The 14942-nt window shown below is 67.7% G+C and overlaps 1 protein-coding gene across 1 annotated transcript; it reads left to right on the forward strand.

Moving 5' to 3' along the window:
• Positions 1-1725: 1725 nt before the first annotated feature.
• On the forward strand, positions 1726-13960 carry MUC6 (mucin 6, oligomeric mucus/gel-forming). The gene is made up of 29 exons (XM_059069333.2): positions 1726-1780; positions 4760-4822; positions 5230-5470; positions 5539-5665; positions 5964-6054; positions 6135-6244; positions 6418-6625; positions 6823-6945; positions 7214-7334; positions 7460-7598; positions 7686-7790; positions 7909-7981; positions 8067-8204; positions 8473-8634; positions 8713-8807; positions 8897-9029; positions 9121-9370; positions 9449-9501; positions 9593-9702; positions 10166-10317; positions 10465-10606; positions 10677-10787; positions 11143-11328; positions 11406-11645; positions 11770-11926; positions 12087-12230; positions 12451-12516; positions 13451-13688; positions 13753-13960. The coding sequence occupies exons 1-29, from the start codon at positions 1726-1728 to the stop codon at positions 13958-13960; spliced, it is 4041 nt and encodes a 1346-aa protein (XP_058925316.2).
• The last annotated feature ends 982 nt before the right edge of the window (positions 13961-14942 follow it).

Raw genomic sequence — 14942 nt, forward strand, 5'->3', positions numbered from 1 at the left:
ATGCCCAGACCACAGGCCCCTTCCAGCACCATCCCCCCTGCAGGGACCCTGGCCGGGAGGGACCAGGGCAGGGGCACCCAGGGGGGCCTCCCTGGGACCCCCTTTCCAAGGCCTGGGGTTCTCCAAACGGGGTGCCAAGAGCATCATGAAGAAATGACAGAACGGGGTCCCCAGAGCATATCCCACCTGCCCGCCCGCCCACCGGGGCTGAGGCACCCACAGGCCAGCAGCTCTCCGAGAGCGGTTTCCTGTTAAAACAACTTTCTAGTAAAACTAAAATTTATTTAAGGGAAACACACTGCATCTTCTGCATCTGTGAGCCGGGAGGGGGTGGCCCCGCAGAGCTGGGTGGTCTGTGAGGTATGGGGAGGCCCCAGACACAGAGCCTCTGTGGAAGGAGCCCAGGTCCATGTGGGGCAGAACCGCCTCAAGAAGGCGGGAAGCCCCCTGTGCCAGGCCCCCCCGGGCTCCTACTCAGGGCCAGGATGCCCAGGAGAGGTCGGACACACCCTGCTCCCAGACTGCGAGACGGTCCCGTGGAGAATTCGAAATACCTGTGCCCTGACTCGCCTCACCCTGACCCTGACCCTGATCATGACCCTCGCCCTGACCCCTCGCATTGTGGGCGTGTGAGCTGCCCGTGGACAAGTGCCCACTGGCCCCACTGGCCTCCTGCCCCCCAGGATGCCTCCCCCAGAAGCCATGTCCTTCTCTCCTTCTCCCAGGGGTTGTGGGCACAGCCCCTGCTTCTCTCCCAGAGTGGGCCGGGCACCCTGAGGCTGGCACAGATGCCCCCCCAAGGCTGCCTCACTCCTGCTGTGCCTGAAGCAAGCAGCTCAGAGCCATGTGGGTTCAGACAACCGTTAATTAGGGGGCCCCGGGGTCCAGCAGGACCACTCCGCCCCTCCCACAACCCAAAGTCCCAGGGGGGCCAGCTGAGAAGGGGGTCTCCAGCAACGAGCTGGCCGGCCAAGGGCCTGCACCCCAGGGATGTGGTGTCAGCCCCACAAGCTCCTCAGGCCTCCAGGGAGGCATCCATCTGGGCCCCAAGGCCAGCAGCGCATGCACAAGAGCCCCCCAGCCTGGACCCCACCCCGAGGGGCAGTCTGGACTGGCTTGCCCTCTGGAGAGTCCCTGCCACGGGGCAGTCTTTCCTCCCAGAGTGGGGGTGGGGCCCAGTGTGCTGGCACCTTGTAGGGGTCCTGGGTCCAGGTGAGGATGAAGCACCCCCCAGAAGCTCTCTGTGTAGCACCCTAGAGGGAGTGACCAGGCATCTCCCCCAGCATGTCCTGGTCAAGCCCCCTCTCAGTCCCCAGGTGCCCACGCTGACTCTCTGGACTGACCCCCAGGGAGACCCCTGGCAGTCGAGGTTTACCCCTCGCCTCGAGTAAACACCGGAGATGTTTGCGGGACCCCGGAGGGTGTGTGCCAGCCCCCTGCTCAGAGGTGAGTGACAACAGGGCCGCTGCCCACTGAACAATTTTCTAAAGGCCAGGTCCTGATAAAGCAGCGCCCCAGATCCTGTTTGGCCACCGCCGGACTGGCTGGCCGTGGCAATTACCAGACGGGAGCGTGGGGCACAAGCAGGCGGGGCGGGGCAGGGCCCCTGGCCCCTATATAAGGCGTCGGGGGAGGCCACTCAGGCCGCACAGGTGCGGCGAGCCTGCCCAGTGCCCCGCGGTGGGAGGTGTTGGGTCCGGCAGTGGCCGCTCTCCCCTCCGCACCATGCTCAGGTCCTGGCTGCTGTTCCTCTGCTGCGGGGGTGCGCTGCTCAGCGCCGGTGAGTGGGGGGCCTGCAGGCTGCACACCAGGGTTGGCCAGACACCCCCAGAGGGCCCCTGCGCGTGGGAAGTTCTCCCAGGCCTTCTCGCCTCTGCGGCTTGGCCGTGGGACGCTGACAAATGGGAATGGAAGGGGCAGCCAGGCCCAGGAGGCCTCTCCTCGCTCCGCAGCTGCCCCACACTTGCCAAGGCCCAGGTCTCCGCCGGCGGCCTCGGAGCCTGGCCCAGTCCGTGCGAATCAGAGGGGACGGGCTGTCTCCTCCACAGTAGTGGGTGCAGCAGACGTGGGCATGCGAGGCAGGGACAGTGCTGGGGCCTCAGCGCTCAGAGCCTGGTCCTGTCGCTCTCCCCACTGGGCCCTGGGTCCCGAGATGCCTCTGGGGGTCCCCAAGAGGCAGCCAGAGGGCCTGAAGGGGTCCTTGTGGGCCTTGAAGTCAAAAGACTCAGGGAGAGACCCCGTCTCCACCGGATCCTGGCTGCGAACAGACAAACTACGAAGAGGGCTCTGGGCCTCAGTTTCCAGGTCTGTATGAGTGCGGGCGATGCCTCCCTTTTGTGTGGCTGCCGTGAGGACTGAAGACCTGGGAGGCTGGAAGGGGCCGCCCCGCCCGAGTGCCCCCAGCCTCACCCATCGGGCTGTTGGGACGGGGGTCCCCTTCCTCCTCCCCGAGGTCCCTTCGGCCAACCACCCCAGGCACGGCAGATGCCGCAGGCCTAGGAGGCTCTCACCCCGGCCCCGCCCCCCAGGAGGTGCCAGCCCCAAGGGGTGCCCTGATGGCCCTGGGGAAAGCCCCTTCCTGCTGACTGCAGGCACCCCCCCGCCCCAGAGCCCCGGTCTCCGAGCCAGCGGACTCGCTCCTGCCTGCCTCCTAGGTCCTTGCCCCACTGCCCGCTCCTTGGTGGCCCCAGAGCCCCACCAGCCTCAACTGGGAGCCAGGGAGAAGCGCCAGGCCTGCTGTCTGGCCATGGCCCAGGCACTGGGGGCAGGCTGGGGGCTCTGAGTAGAGCAGGCCTCCCCTGGGCCCGTTCCATCCCTTGCCTCCCACGAAGCCCCTCCCCACCCCCCAGGCCCCAGCTTTCCCACCAGGGGTGGCTCTGAGCACTCAGGACCTGCCCATCAGAGGCCACCTCCCTGGGCCCATCCCTCGCCCTGTGGACCCCCAGACCGTGAACGCTGCACGGGGCGGGGGCAGGGCCTCTCCACATCTCAGCAAACACTCTGTGAGCACCGATCCCGGGCTAGCATCGGAGGGGAGCGAGAGGCAGGCCCTGCGCTCCTGGACCGGAGGCCTCAAAGCACAAGTTCAGACGTCAGGATCTTGGGGGCTGGGGATAAGGGACAGAGGCCCCTGAGCCGGGCCAGCGTTGACACAGAACGGGCAGGGCAGGCAGGGCTGCCAAGCGTGCAGAGGAACAAACGGCGTGTGCCCCAGCCGCCACAGGGCCCGTCCAGGGGCTGAGAAAGGCCAGGCCCCGCGGGTCCCAGCCAGGGACCTGAGCGCGCTGGGAAGCTCAGACAGCCCTAGGCGAGCAGCAGTGACGCTGCTGGGGGGCTGCCGTTCAGACAGTGGGGCCACGGGGCCGGGCGGGGACTGGGCAGAGCCGAGGGCCGGGACACAACAGGGCTCGGGAGGCTGGTGCTGGGTGACAAGGCGGAACGAGGGAGGAGCCGCTGTGAGCGGGCACCTGGGAGTGACCCTCGGGGCCACAGTGGACGCAACTCTAGGCGCCGTGAGGGCCAGTGGTGAGCCGAGAGGAGGGGCCCCAGGCATAGACGTGCGTGGTGGGCACTGCAGAGTCAGGGGGCCGGGTGTCACCACCCGCCCAGCCTAGGGACCCAGTGCCATCGGCCAGGCACCCCTGCTCCCTGGCATCACTCAGAGAAACAACACCGGCAGCGACCAGCACTGTGACTCGGGAGGTCAGTGTCACCCAGGAAGGCACAGAGCCCGGGGGGCCGCACTCAGCAGACGGCCCTGCCACCCGCCAGCACCAGGCCTCATCTCCCCCGGGGCCGCAGGGAGGACTGCAGCCGGGCAGGGGAGGGGGAGGCGAGGCTGGGCCCGCACTTCCTGCCCCGACAGCCACCATGGGCAGCGTCACCGGGCACTTCTCTGGCAATGGCCAGAGCGTCGGGAGGTGGACAGGAAGGAAGGAAGCAAAGAAACAGCCACTTTTAGGGCCCAGAAGAGGCAGAAGTCCTCCGTGGGCCTCGGCTTCACTCAGCCTCTGAGCTGGCGGCAGAGAGCGCACGGAGTCCAGAGGGAGTGGACCCGAGGTGGGCCGGGCTGGGAACTCGGCGGGTGTAGCGGGACAGCGGCACGCCGCCGGCCAAGTCACCCACAGACGCCCGGGCACCCCTGCCCAGCTCTCCCTGACCCTCCCGCCGCTTGCAGACCACTGAGCCCCTCTGGGCTCAGGGCTCCTCACCCCCACCTGCAGCTACTACCCCCCAAGAGGCCCACACGGGAGCCCACTGGGAGCCAGTGCAGCCAGGAGCCCCTTTATCACACGCCACCTGCGTGCGCGGCGCCCGGGCTTCTCTGGGGAGCGAGCCAGTGCCTGGAGCCCGGCGGGCAGACCTGCAGGTGCCGCAGGCCAGACGACACCACGGACAGCCGGGGCCCAGCTGCCCCAGCCCTGAGCCCCACTCTCGGGACCCCGTCTCCCCAGGGACCGAGCCGCGGCCGCCCCCTCCTCACCCTCTGGCCCCACTCCTGCCCTTCCACGCGTGTGCCTGGGGGTGGGGCCTCATCCCCACTGTGTCCCCAGCCCCAGCAGGTGACAGCTCAGAGTGGTCCCTCTGAGGCAACCAAAGGAAGGGACGGTGGGGACGGCGGAGCTCACGCAGCCCAGGAGCAGACCTGCTGGTTCTCCCCGCCGTGCCCCGGGCCCAGCTCACCCCAAACATGTTGCCGGCCACAGCCCTCGAGCAGAGCTGGGCAGCCCCACACTGACCGCGGGCCCTGTCCACGCAGGTCTAGACGACAGCTCCTTGGTGCCCCCAGGCCTCCAGAGGCTGAAAGACTCCCCGCAGACAGGTGAGGGTCACGGCAGCCCCCTGTCCCCGTGTCCACCGGCCACGGCCCTGCTACAGGGTAACCGTGTCTGGGGTTTCCACAAGGGGCTCCAGCTATGGAAGAGCCTCAGATCACCCTCGCCTGGGGGAGACAAGCCCCTGCTGCCCCTGCTGCATGGGGGCTAAGCTGCAGCTTCATGTCCTACAGACCCCAGGGCTGATGGCGCCCCAGACCCCAACCACAACAGAGGCCCGTGCTCCCGTAGGCAGGGGATGGGTGTGGGGCACAGGGCTCTTCTCCCACCCACCCCAGGAGGACCTGGAAATTGGGAGGCCTCTTGTCTCCCAGTGCGGGCTCCCCGGGGCCCCAGACCTGCCCCAGCAGCCGGGAGGATGCACGGCTCCAAGACCTGCCCGCTCTCCCCGCAGCTGTAGACAGGGGTTGGTGTTCCACGTGGGGGGCCGGCCACTTCTCCACCTTCGACGGCCACGTGTACGATTTCTTGGGGACCTGCAACTACATCTTCGCGGCCATGTGCAAGGACGCCTCGTCCACCTTCAGCGTGCAGCTACGGCGAGGGCCGAGTGGGAACATCTCCCGGGTCATCGTGGAGCTGGGGGCCTCTGTGGTCGCTGTGCAGAAGGCGGTCATCTCCGTCAAGGATGTGGGGTAGGCTGCAGAGCCGGGCCGGGCGGCTGGGGGCCCAAGGGGCGGCCGCTGACCGCTGTCACCTGCAGGGTCGTCAGCCTGCCCTACACCGGCAACGGGCTCCAGATCACACCCTTCGGCCAGAGCGTGCGGCTGGCAGCCAAGCAGCTGGAGCTGGAGCTGGTGGTCATGTGGGGTCCGGGCTCCCACCTCATGGTGAGGACGCGGCAGGGTCGGGGGACCGGGCGGCGGAGCTGCCCTCCTGGGGATGGGGGCCCTGACCCCAGCCCAGAGACTGGGCTTTTGTTGGCTCAGTTCCCTCCATCGAGCAAGAATGGAGGTCCCCTGGGAGGAGCCAGGCGGGCAGAGTCTGGGGTGGCGTGGTGCCAGGACCCTGCCCGTGAGGGGTGCTCTGGGCCCCTGGAGCAGGCGTGGGCAGCTTCCGAGGGGCCTGGGGCCCTGGCAGTCCTGTGCGCCTCCCCGCCCACCCGACGGTGGTGCCCGACCCCTCCAGGTCCTGGTGGAGAAGAAGCACATGGGCAAGATGTGTGGGCTATGTGGGAACTTCGATGGCGAGAAGACCAATGAGTTTCTGAGCGAGGATGGTAGGTGGGGGGAAGTGGTGGGAAGACCCCTCTGTGGCCCAGCAACCATGGTGCTGACCCTGCCCCACCCCTCACCCCAGGCCAACTCCTGGAACCCCCTAAGTACGCCGCCCTCCAGAAGCTGGATGACCCCAACGAGATCTGTGCCTATGAGGCCATCCCCAGCCCCCGGGTCCCGCAGGCAGCGAACGTACGTGAGGCGGTCGGGCTCCCCGGGGCCAAGGGGGCCCTTCAGCCAGGGTGGGGCCGGCTCACAGCATCTGGCAGGGTCCCAAGGCCAACGACACCCCCAGACTTCCAAGTCACATGCGTGGCGTGGGATGTGGCCTTGACCCCTATGACCCTGAGTGTCCCTGTGCCCAGGCCCAGGCCTGCATCCAGCTGCTGACCCTGGTGTCCCCCGAGTGCAACGTGTCCAAGGAGCCCTTCCTGCTGAGCTGCCAGGCGGACATGGCCGCGTGTGCCCAGCCCAGCCGGCACCACTGCAGCTGTGCCACGCTATCCGAGTACTCGCGCCAGTGCAGCATGGCCGGCCAGCCCGTCAACAACTGGCGGGGCCCTGGCCTCTGTTGTGAGTCCTGAGGAGGGTCGGGGGGAGGGCCAGGGCCCCAGACACGATGCGCCCAATCCCTCCTTGTCTGTGAGACAGAGGGGACCCAGGTGGAGGAGAGGCTGGCCTAAGTCCTCGGCCAGTGGGGGGGGTGGGGGGAGGAGGTGGCCAGGCCCTGGGAGCCCGACCCCTCTCACGAGGGCCACACGGGCCTGCAGCCGTGGGCCAGTGCCCAGCCAACCAGGTGTACCGGGAATGCGGCGAGACCTGCGTGCGGACCTGCTCCAACCCGCAGCATGGCTGCTCCAGCTCCTGCACCTTTGGCTGTTTTTGCCCGGAAGGTGAGGACAGCTGCTCTCCCAGGACCCTCGCAGAGGAGCCCAGACACAGGGCCTCAGCTCCGCCCGCACCCATGCTCAGAACCCCCAGACGCTCTGCTGGGCCGTGGCCCGGGAGGGCTCTGCCTTCCCTGTGCTCACAGACGCCCCGGGCCACGGCCGCATGTGCCAGTCCACGGGGAGCAAGGCGGTGGGCAGGGGCGGGGCTGCCCAGCAGGAGGCCGGGAGGGGGTCTCCTTGACCACGGCCCCAGGAAGCCCCTCTCCTGCAGGTATGGTTCTGGACGACATCTCCAAAAACCACAGCTGCGTGCCTGTCCCCCAGTGCCCCTGCATGCTCAGCGGGGTGGTCTACGCTCCTGGGGAGGTCACGACAGCCGCCTGCCACACCTGGTGAGTGCAGGGCAGCAGGAGAGGCGTGCAGGCAGGCTGGGGACAGGGACGGGGACGCGGCGGCCTCAGCCCTGAGGGCCATCTGGGTCCTGGGGGCCATCTGGGTCGTGCCTCCTCACCCACAGCCGGTGCTCTGGGGGCCACTGGGAGTGCGTGCAGCGGCCCTGCCCCAGGCGCTGTGCCCTGGAGGGGGGCTCCTTCGTCACCACATTCGACGCCAGGCCCTACCGCTTCCACGGCACCTGCACCTACATCCTCCTCCAGGTAGGACACAGCCTCCGCCTGGGGCCCGCCACGGGGGGTCGCCGTGAGCGCCCCGGGCCCCCTGTGCTGAGCCGCCCCTCCTCCCAGAGCCGCCAGCTCCCCGACGGCGGCTCGCTCATGGCCGTGTACGACAAGTCTGGGTACTCGCACTCGGAGACATCCCTGGTCGCTGTCATCTACGTGTCCAGCCAGGTAAGGCCACCCCGCCTGCCACCGGCGCGGGCACCCCCCCCTTCACCCTGCCTGGCCCACAGGAGGCGGGGTCCTCCGCGACTCCCGCAGCCCCGTAACTCAGCCACCCTCCGCGCAGGACAAAATCATGATTTCTCAGGACGAAGTGATCACCAACAACGGGGACACCAAGTGGCTGCCGTACAAGACCCGTAAGTCCTCAGCCCCACCCAGCCCCCAGGGCCTCACCAGCCGGCTCCCAAAGCAGGCCGCCTACTGAGGCCCCTGTCCCCTCAGGCAACATCACGGTCTTCAGGCAGACATCCACCCACCTCCAGATGGTCACCACCTTCGGGCTGGAGCTCGTGATCCAGCTGTGGCCCGTGTTCCAGGTGTACATCACTGTCGGGCCCCAGTTCAGAGGCCAGACCAGAGGTGAGTCCCTCCCCCGGCTGCCCAGATGCCCCATCCCCACCTGGCTCGGCCACTCCAGAGGGGGAGGAGCCCGGCAGAGCCCTGCACTGACCCAGTGCGTCGGGCGCTCACGACCCAGGCCAGCTCCACCTGGCCGGCTGGTCCTCCCAGGGGTGGAGCCGGCCATGGCCTCTCGCCCTGGGTGTGGTTAGGGGAGAAGACGGGCTTTGGGGAGGGCGGGGCAGGATAGGGGCACGGGCCAGTCCACCCTCACGTCCGGCCGGCCCAGGGCTCTGCGGCAACTTCAACGGGGACACGACGGACGACTTCACGACCAGCATGGGCATCGCCGAGGGTACCGCCTCGCTCTTCGTGGACTCCTGGCGGGCAGGGAACTGCCCAGCCGCGCTCGAGCGTGAGACCGACCCCTGCTCCATGAGCCAGCTCAACAGTGAGTGCCGTGTGGGAGGGCTGCAGGGTGGGTGGGAGACCCCGGCAGACGGCTGACCCACGACGGCCTGCCCCCCAGAGGTGTGTGCGGAGACCCACTGCGCGGTGCTGGTGAAGAAGGGCACAGTGTTCGAGAAGTGCCATGCCGCCGTGGACCCCAAGCCCTTCTACAAGGTGGGTGGCCCCGTGGGCAGCAGGGGTGGGGGGGCTCAGGGGGCACCCTCGGGGTCCTGGGTGGGCACCCACGGCCCGTCTGCCCACAGAGGTGCGTGTACCAGGCCTGCAACTACGAGGAGACCTTCCCGCACATATGCGCCGCCCTGGGCGACTACGCCCTTGCGTGCACCTCGCGGGGCGTCCTGCTCCAGGGCTGGAGGGGCAGCGTGGACAACTGCAGTGCGTATGGGCCAGTGGGGCTGGCGGGGCCGGCAGGGCTGGTGCCACCCCCCGCACCCCCCCACCGGGCCTGACTCCGGGTCCCCCACAGGCACCCCTTGCACAGGCAACCAGACGTTCAGCTACGACAGCCAGGCCTGTGACCGCACGTGCCTGTCGCTGTCCGACCGCGAGGTCGAGTGCCACCCCAGCGCCGTGCCCGTAGACGGCTGCAACTGCCCCGAGGGCACCTACCTGAACCACAAGACTGAGTGTGTGCGTAAGGCCCAGTGTCCCTGCCTCCTGGACAGCTCCAAGTTCATCCTGGCCAACCAGTCCACCATGGTCAATGGCGTCATCTGGTGAGCGAGGGGTCCAGAGGGCGGCCGCCCGGCCTGCAGCCCAGCCCAGGCGGCGCTCACCAGGCCTCTCTCCTGCAGCTACTGCATCAACGGGCGGCTGAGCTGCCCGGCACAGCCTCAGATGCTCTTGGGTACGTAGCTGCGGCCAAGGCTGGCGGAGCTGGACTGTGGGTGCCTTGGCCCCTCTGGGCCCGCCTCACCCCAGGCCCCTTGTCTCTGCAGCAACCTGCTCAGCCCCCAAGACGTTCCAGTCCTGCAGCCAGTCCTCGGAGAACAAGTTCGGGGCCGCCTGCGCTCCCACCTGTCAGATGCTGGCCACCGGCACCCCCTGTGTAAGACTGGGTGGAGTGAGGGGCAAGAGCACCCCTCGGAGGGCAGGCTCCACTGCCTGGGGGTGCCGTGCACACCCTGGGCTAGACATTCCCACAATGGACGCCCCAGCATCTTCTCCTTGGCCCACAAGAAGATTCCCACAGACCCCTCACGAGAGGCAGGCCACGCTCCATCACCACCATCCCGTGGTGCACGTGACCAGTGGTGCAGCTGCTGGGCGTGCTCCTTTGTGGGCTCCCTGTGGACCATGGGCCCTGCCAGCCTGGGGTAGGGGTACAGCAGCCCAGCCATGACGCAGAGGTGATGGCCCTCAGAGAGGGGCAGCTGTGCCAAAGGAAGGCCCAGAGCAGGACGGACACGGGGAGCACGTCTGGAGAGAACGCTGGGGAGTCTCAGGTCCCAGGGCTGCGGCAGCAGCAAGCAGAGCCACCCTCCAGGGTCCACTGACCATCCTCCCTGCAGGTGCCCACCAAGTGTGAGCCTGGCTGTGTCTGTGCCAAGGGGCTCTACGAGAATGCCAGAGGGCAGTGCGTGCCCCCCGAGGAGTGCCCGTGTGAGTTTGCAGGCGTCTCCTATCCCCAGGGCGCCGAGCTCCACACGGACTGCAAGAGCTGGTGAGCCACAGCCCTACCCGCAGACCCTGGTGGCCCAACAGTCCTTGAGCCCTTGGGGCGGGCAGGGGCCCCTACCAACCCGCGAGGTCAGGGTGCTGCGGGGGTGCATGTGCCCCGGTCACCCCAGAATGCCCTGCCCTCCCACAGCACCTGCTCTAGGGGGACGTGGGCGTGCCAGCACAGTGCTCGCTGCCCATCCACCTGCACCCTCTACGGGGAGGGCCACGTGGTCACCTTCGATGGGCAGCGCTTCGTGTTTGACGGCAACTGCGAGTACATCCTGGCCACAGTGAGTGCTGGCCTGGGCCCCAGGGTGGTGGCCGGGGGGCTGGCTCCGCCTCAGCGCTGTCTCCCCACAGGACAGCTGCGGTGCCAGTGACTCACAGCCCACCTTCAAGATCCTTACAGAGAATGTCGTGTGTGGGAAGTCGGGCGTCACCTGCTCGCGGTCCATCAAGATCTTCCTGGGGGTGAGCAGGCGGGTGGCCTTCCCAACGTCCCCCTGGGGCCCCAGGGCCTGGCCTCTCGGGGCCCTCATGGCCCTGTGCCCTGGCCTCCATGTCCACATCACGGGCAGCAGAGTCCCCAGAACTGGACAACCGTGCAGCAGGGAGGGTTTCTCCCACAAGCCTGACCCTCAGCCCTCGGCACAGTTTCCAGCATGTTCTGGAACCTTCTGCCAACAGCAGGCTCTGGAGGGCAGACCCCCACCCCAGGCCAGGACTGGCCCTGCCATGGAGAGCTCAGGCCGGGAGGCAGAGCCCAGTGGCATTTAGCGGCCATCCAGGACGTGGGCAGGCATCCTGTGACAGCCGCACCCCACAGGGCCTGTCCATCACGCTGGCGGACAGAAACTACACGGTCAGCGGGGAGGACCCCGGCATGCACTTCCAGGTCAAGGCCAGCTCCCTGCACCTGGTGCTGGATGCCACCATCAGCAGCACGTACAACCTGACCCTCATCTGGAACAAGCACATGACCGTCTTCATCAAGATCGCCCGTGCCTCCCAGGTACCGCCGCGCCTGCCCCACAGCCCCAGGGAGTGGCGGGTCCCTGCCTGCCGGCCACCTGACACCAGCCCCCACAGGACGCCCTCTGCGGCCTGTGCGGCAACTACAACGGGAACATGAAGGACGACTTCCAGACACGCAGCGGGTACTTGGCATCCAGCGAGCTAGACTTCGTGAACTCCTGGAAGGAGAGCCCACTGTGCGGGGACACCACCTTCACACTGGACCCCTGCAGCCTCAACACCTTCCGCCGCTCCTGGGCTGAGCGCAAGTGCAGCATCATCAACAGCCAGACCTTCGCTGCCTGCCACAGCCAGGTGCCCCCCCAAGTGCCCCGTCCTGCCCTGGCCAGCGCCCGGGGCTCCGCGGCCGAGCCGTCGGGGGAGGGGTAGCCGGGAGGAGCCCGGCCCCCGCCCTGACGCTGAGGGCCGGCCCCCGCAGGTGTACCGCCTGCCTTACTATGAGGCCTGCGTGCGCGACGCGTGCGGCTGTGACACCGGCGGGGACTGCGAGTGCCTGTGTGACGCCGTGGCCGCCTACGCCAAGGCCTGCGTGGACAAGGGCGTGTGCGTGGACTGGCGCTCCCCAGACTTCTGTCGTGAGTGCCGCTGCTGTGCCCAAAGGCCTCCAAGGGGCCACAGGCCGAACACCCGGCTGCAGTGCTCCTCCCGGGCAGGGGGCGGGCGGCGGGCAGCACCCCCAGGGAGGCTGAGGCACGCTAAGCCCGCTCTGGCGCGTGACGGTGCCCTTCCCCGCAGCCATCTACTGCGACTTCTACAACACCCACACGCAGGTGGGCGGCGGCAAGTACCAGTACGCCCAGGAGGCCAACTGTACGTGGCACTACCAGCCGTGCCTCTGCCCTGCGGGGCCGCAGAGCGTCCCGGGCACCAACATCGAAGGTACTGGGCGCAGAGGAGGAGCCGGGAGGAGGGGCAGGCTGGGAGGGGTCGGGACTGCTGGCAGGCGGGATGTGGGGCTGTGTCTGACAGGGGGACCCAGGCGGGCACCCGCGCCTGGGGATCAGGGGAGAGGCCGGGGTGGGGGGGCGCCAGGCCTGGGGAAGAGGGGCTTCTGGCTCTGGACACTGAGGTCTGGCTGTTCTCTGCACACCCCCCTCAGGCTGCTACAACTGCTCCCAGGACGAATACTACGACCACGACAAGGGGATGTGCTTGCCATGCAGTAGTAAGCTCAGTCCACTGCCCAAGAGCCCCCCATGTCCACCCCCAGAGCTCCCAGCTCCTGCCCAAGCCTCTGGCCAGCCCCCCAGCACCCCCACTCCCCAGGGGCACAGCCAGAGACAAAGGGAAAGGGATTGGCCCTAGCCTCCCCAAACATCCACTCACTCGGCCTGTGGCCACAGGGCACACCCAGGCCCTGCCAGCCTGCTGGGGTGTGTGGGTGCAGGGCAGGGACCTCCTGGGAGTTCAGCAGCAGGCGGCCTGGTGGGCACTGGATGCTACCTGCAGCTACCCTTGGGCAGCACCCCGGCTGGCCCCTCCACACCCGGCCAGGCCCATCAATGCAGAGGTGGGGGGAAGGGAGAGAAGGGGGGAGGCAGAGGGGGAGGGGGAGCGGGGTCCTGGCACTTCTGTGGTAGCTCCACCCCCATGTCCTCTGCCTCACACCCTGGGGACACAGCCGAAGGCTCCCCACCCTGTCTCTGGCGGAGCCGCCGACCACAACAGGTGATTGCACACACACAACACGCCAAGGTGAAGCAGGCTCCCTCCCAGGGCTCTTCCCTGGCTCCACCAGCCAGGCTGCAGCCAGCCCAGCCCGTGTCTGTCCGCCCGGCGGCAGCAGCCAGGCTTGCGGGTGGGGGGTGGGGCAGGGTGTAACTGGGCTGGCCCTGGGCTGCTCGGCACCATGGGGGCAGCAGGTGTTGACCAGGAAGTCAGACGGGAGGGGCTCCGCAGGCCCCACTGGGCCCTGCTGCCTGGCCAGCGAGCACAGCAGGGCCAAAGGACACATGCCCTGCCGGGAGCCCCCACTGCCCTGAGGGCTCCTGCCCAGCCCGCATGGCTTGGGGGCCCAGCAGGGAAGTGAAGGGCTCCTCCCAAAGGGTGTGTCAGAGCAGCTCCCTACCCCACAATAACAGCATGTGTGCCACACTCAGGCTTGCCTGCCACGGAAACCAGGCCCACCACAGCCACAGCCAGCACCACAGTGACCCCCATCACCACCGGGCTGAGCTCCACCAGACCCTCGCCAAGCTGCCCGGCCACACCTGAGGCCCCGACCCGGACACCCAGCCTTCCGGCCATGCCAACGGCCACAGCCACAGCCCCCGTCACCCAGACACAACCAACAGTCCCCTCAGGACATAAGGCCCCCGGGCCAGGGCCCCAGGGTGGGTGAGGAAGCGCCCGTGGCAGTGCGGCCAGGGCTGAAGGGGCTGTCGGGTGCTGTTCCCCGCAGATTCGCCTCAAACCACCTCCACCGTCACCACACGGGCCACATCGGCACCAGCCACCACGGCACCCACCGTGACCCGGGCCACAACGCAGCCCACAGGATCCTCCCGCGGCACAGCCACGCGGTCCACAGCTCGGTCCACGGCACGAACCACAGCAGCCCTGCCAACCCTGGCAACATCAGGGACCTCCACAGTGTCCCCCGCAAGTAAGCATGCCACCACTGCCTGTCCCCACAGAGGGGCCTCAGTGGGGCAGCCCCAGTGCCCAGCCCAAGCTGTGTGGGGCCACGTGGAAGACAGCAGCCTTGGGCCACCTCCACGACCACACAGGGCTTGGTCAGGCCCGAGGGAGGCAGCAGCCTGCCTGGCTCTCCACGCTCCTCTTTGCACATCTCCCCGGCCACGGTACCCAAGCGCCCATCCACCACAGCCACACCCACCAAGGGAATCCACAGGCCCCAGGGGATGCCAGGGCTCCAAAAGGCCCCTGACCCAAGTGCAGGCCCTGACCCTGCGGCAGGGTCACAAACCTCTGATTCCCCTGACAGCAGGCGAGAAGAGAAGCCCTTTCCTGAGGCCAGCGGCAGGGGAGCCATGCAGGGATAGCCGAGCCCATCCGAACAATGGCCACCCTGAGAGTAGCACTGAGGGGACAGAGCCATGCAGGGCTGCCGGGGAGGGACCCCAAAATCCACTACAAGCAGCTAAGATGCAACAAAGGTCCACAGAGAATGCCGGGGTGGGGCTTGGGAGAGGAATGAGAGAGTCATTCAGAAAACTCCTGGACACACCACCAGGGACACGGAAGCCACATGTGAGGAAGACAATGTGGAAGGTGTGGGTGATGAATGGGTCATACCCCAAGGTAGGGTAACAAGGAGGAGTGAACTAACCACCACTGTTTTCTACAGCATTCTCAACACACCGTTGGACCCCTGAAACCCCTGTCAGCCAGGAGACACAGCAGACAGACACCCCACGACCCCTGGAGAGCACCACAGGCCACAGTACAATGCACACCAGTCCACTGTCAAGAGCCACCACTGCTAGGGCTGAGGGGATCACCAGTCACACCACATACTCTGCATCCAACCCACTAACACACACCACCACGGCCACACCCACCATTCCACACACCCCTTTCAGCACACACTCCACCCCCACCCTTTCTGTCCCCACTACCACCCACACA

The sequence above is a fragment of the Kogia breviceps genome, chromosome 7 (assembly GCF_026419965.1).
Source record: "Kogia breviceps isolate mKogBre1 chromosome 7, mKogBre1 haplotype 1, whole genome shotgun sequence".
In the NCBI taxonomy this organism is placed as follows: Eukaryota; Metazoa; Chordata; class Mammalia; order Artiodactyla; family Physeteridae; genus Kogia; species Kogia breviceps.

What these genes read in the sequence shown, in the direction of transcription:
- MUC6 (XM_059069333.2), top strand. Translation starts at nt 1,726, where the DNA reads ATGCTCAGGTCCTGGCTGCTGTTCCTCTGCTGCGGGGGTGCGCTGCTC. An exon ending in GCGAGTACATCCTGGCCACA is followed by an intron (nt 10,607 to 10,676) that starts GTGAGTGCTGGC and finishes GTCTCCCCACAG; the next exon opens with GACAGCTGCGGTGCCAGTGA. An exon ending in GATGTGCTTGCCATGCAGTA is followed by an intron (nt 12,517 to 13,450) that starts GTAAGCTCAGTC and finishes TGCCACACTCAG; the next exon opens with GCTTGCCTGCCACGGAAACC.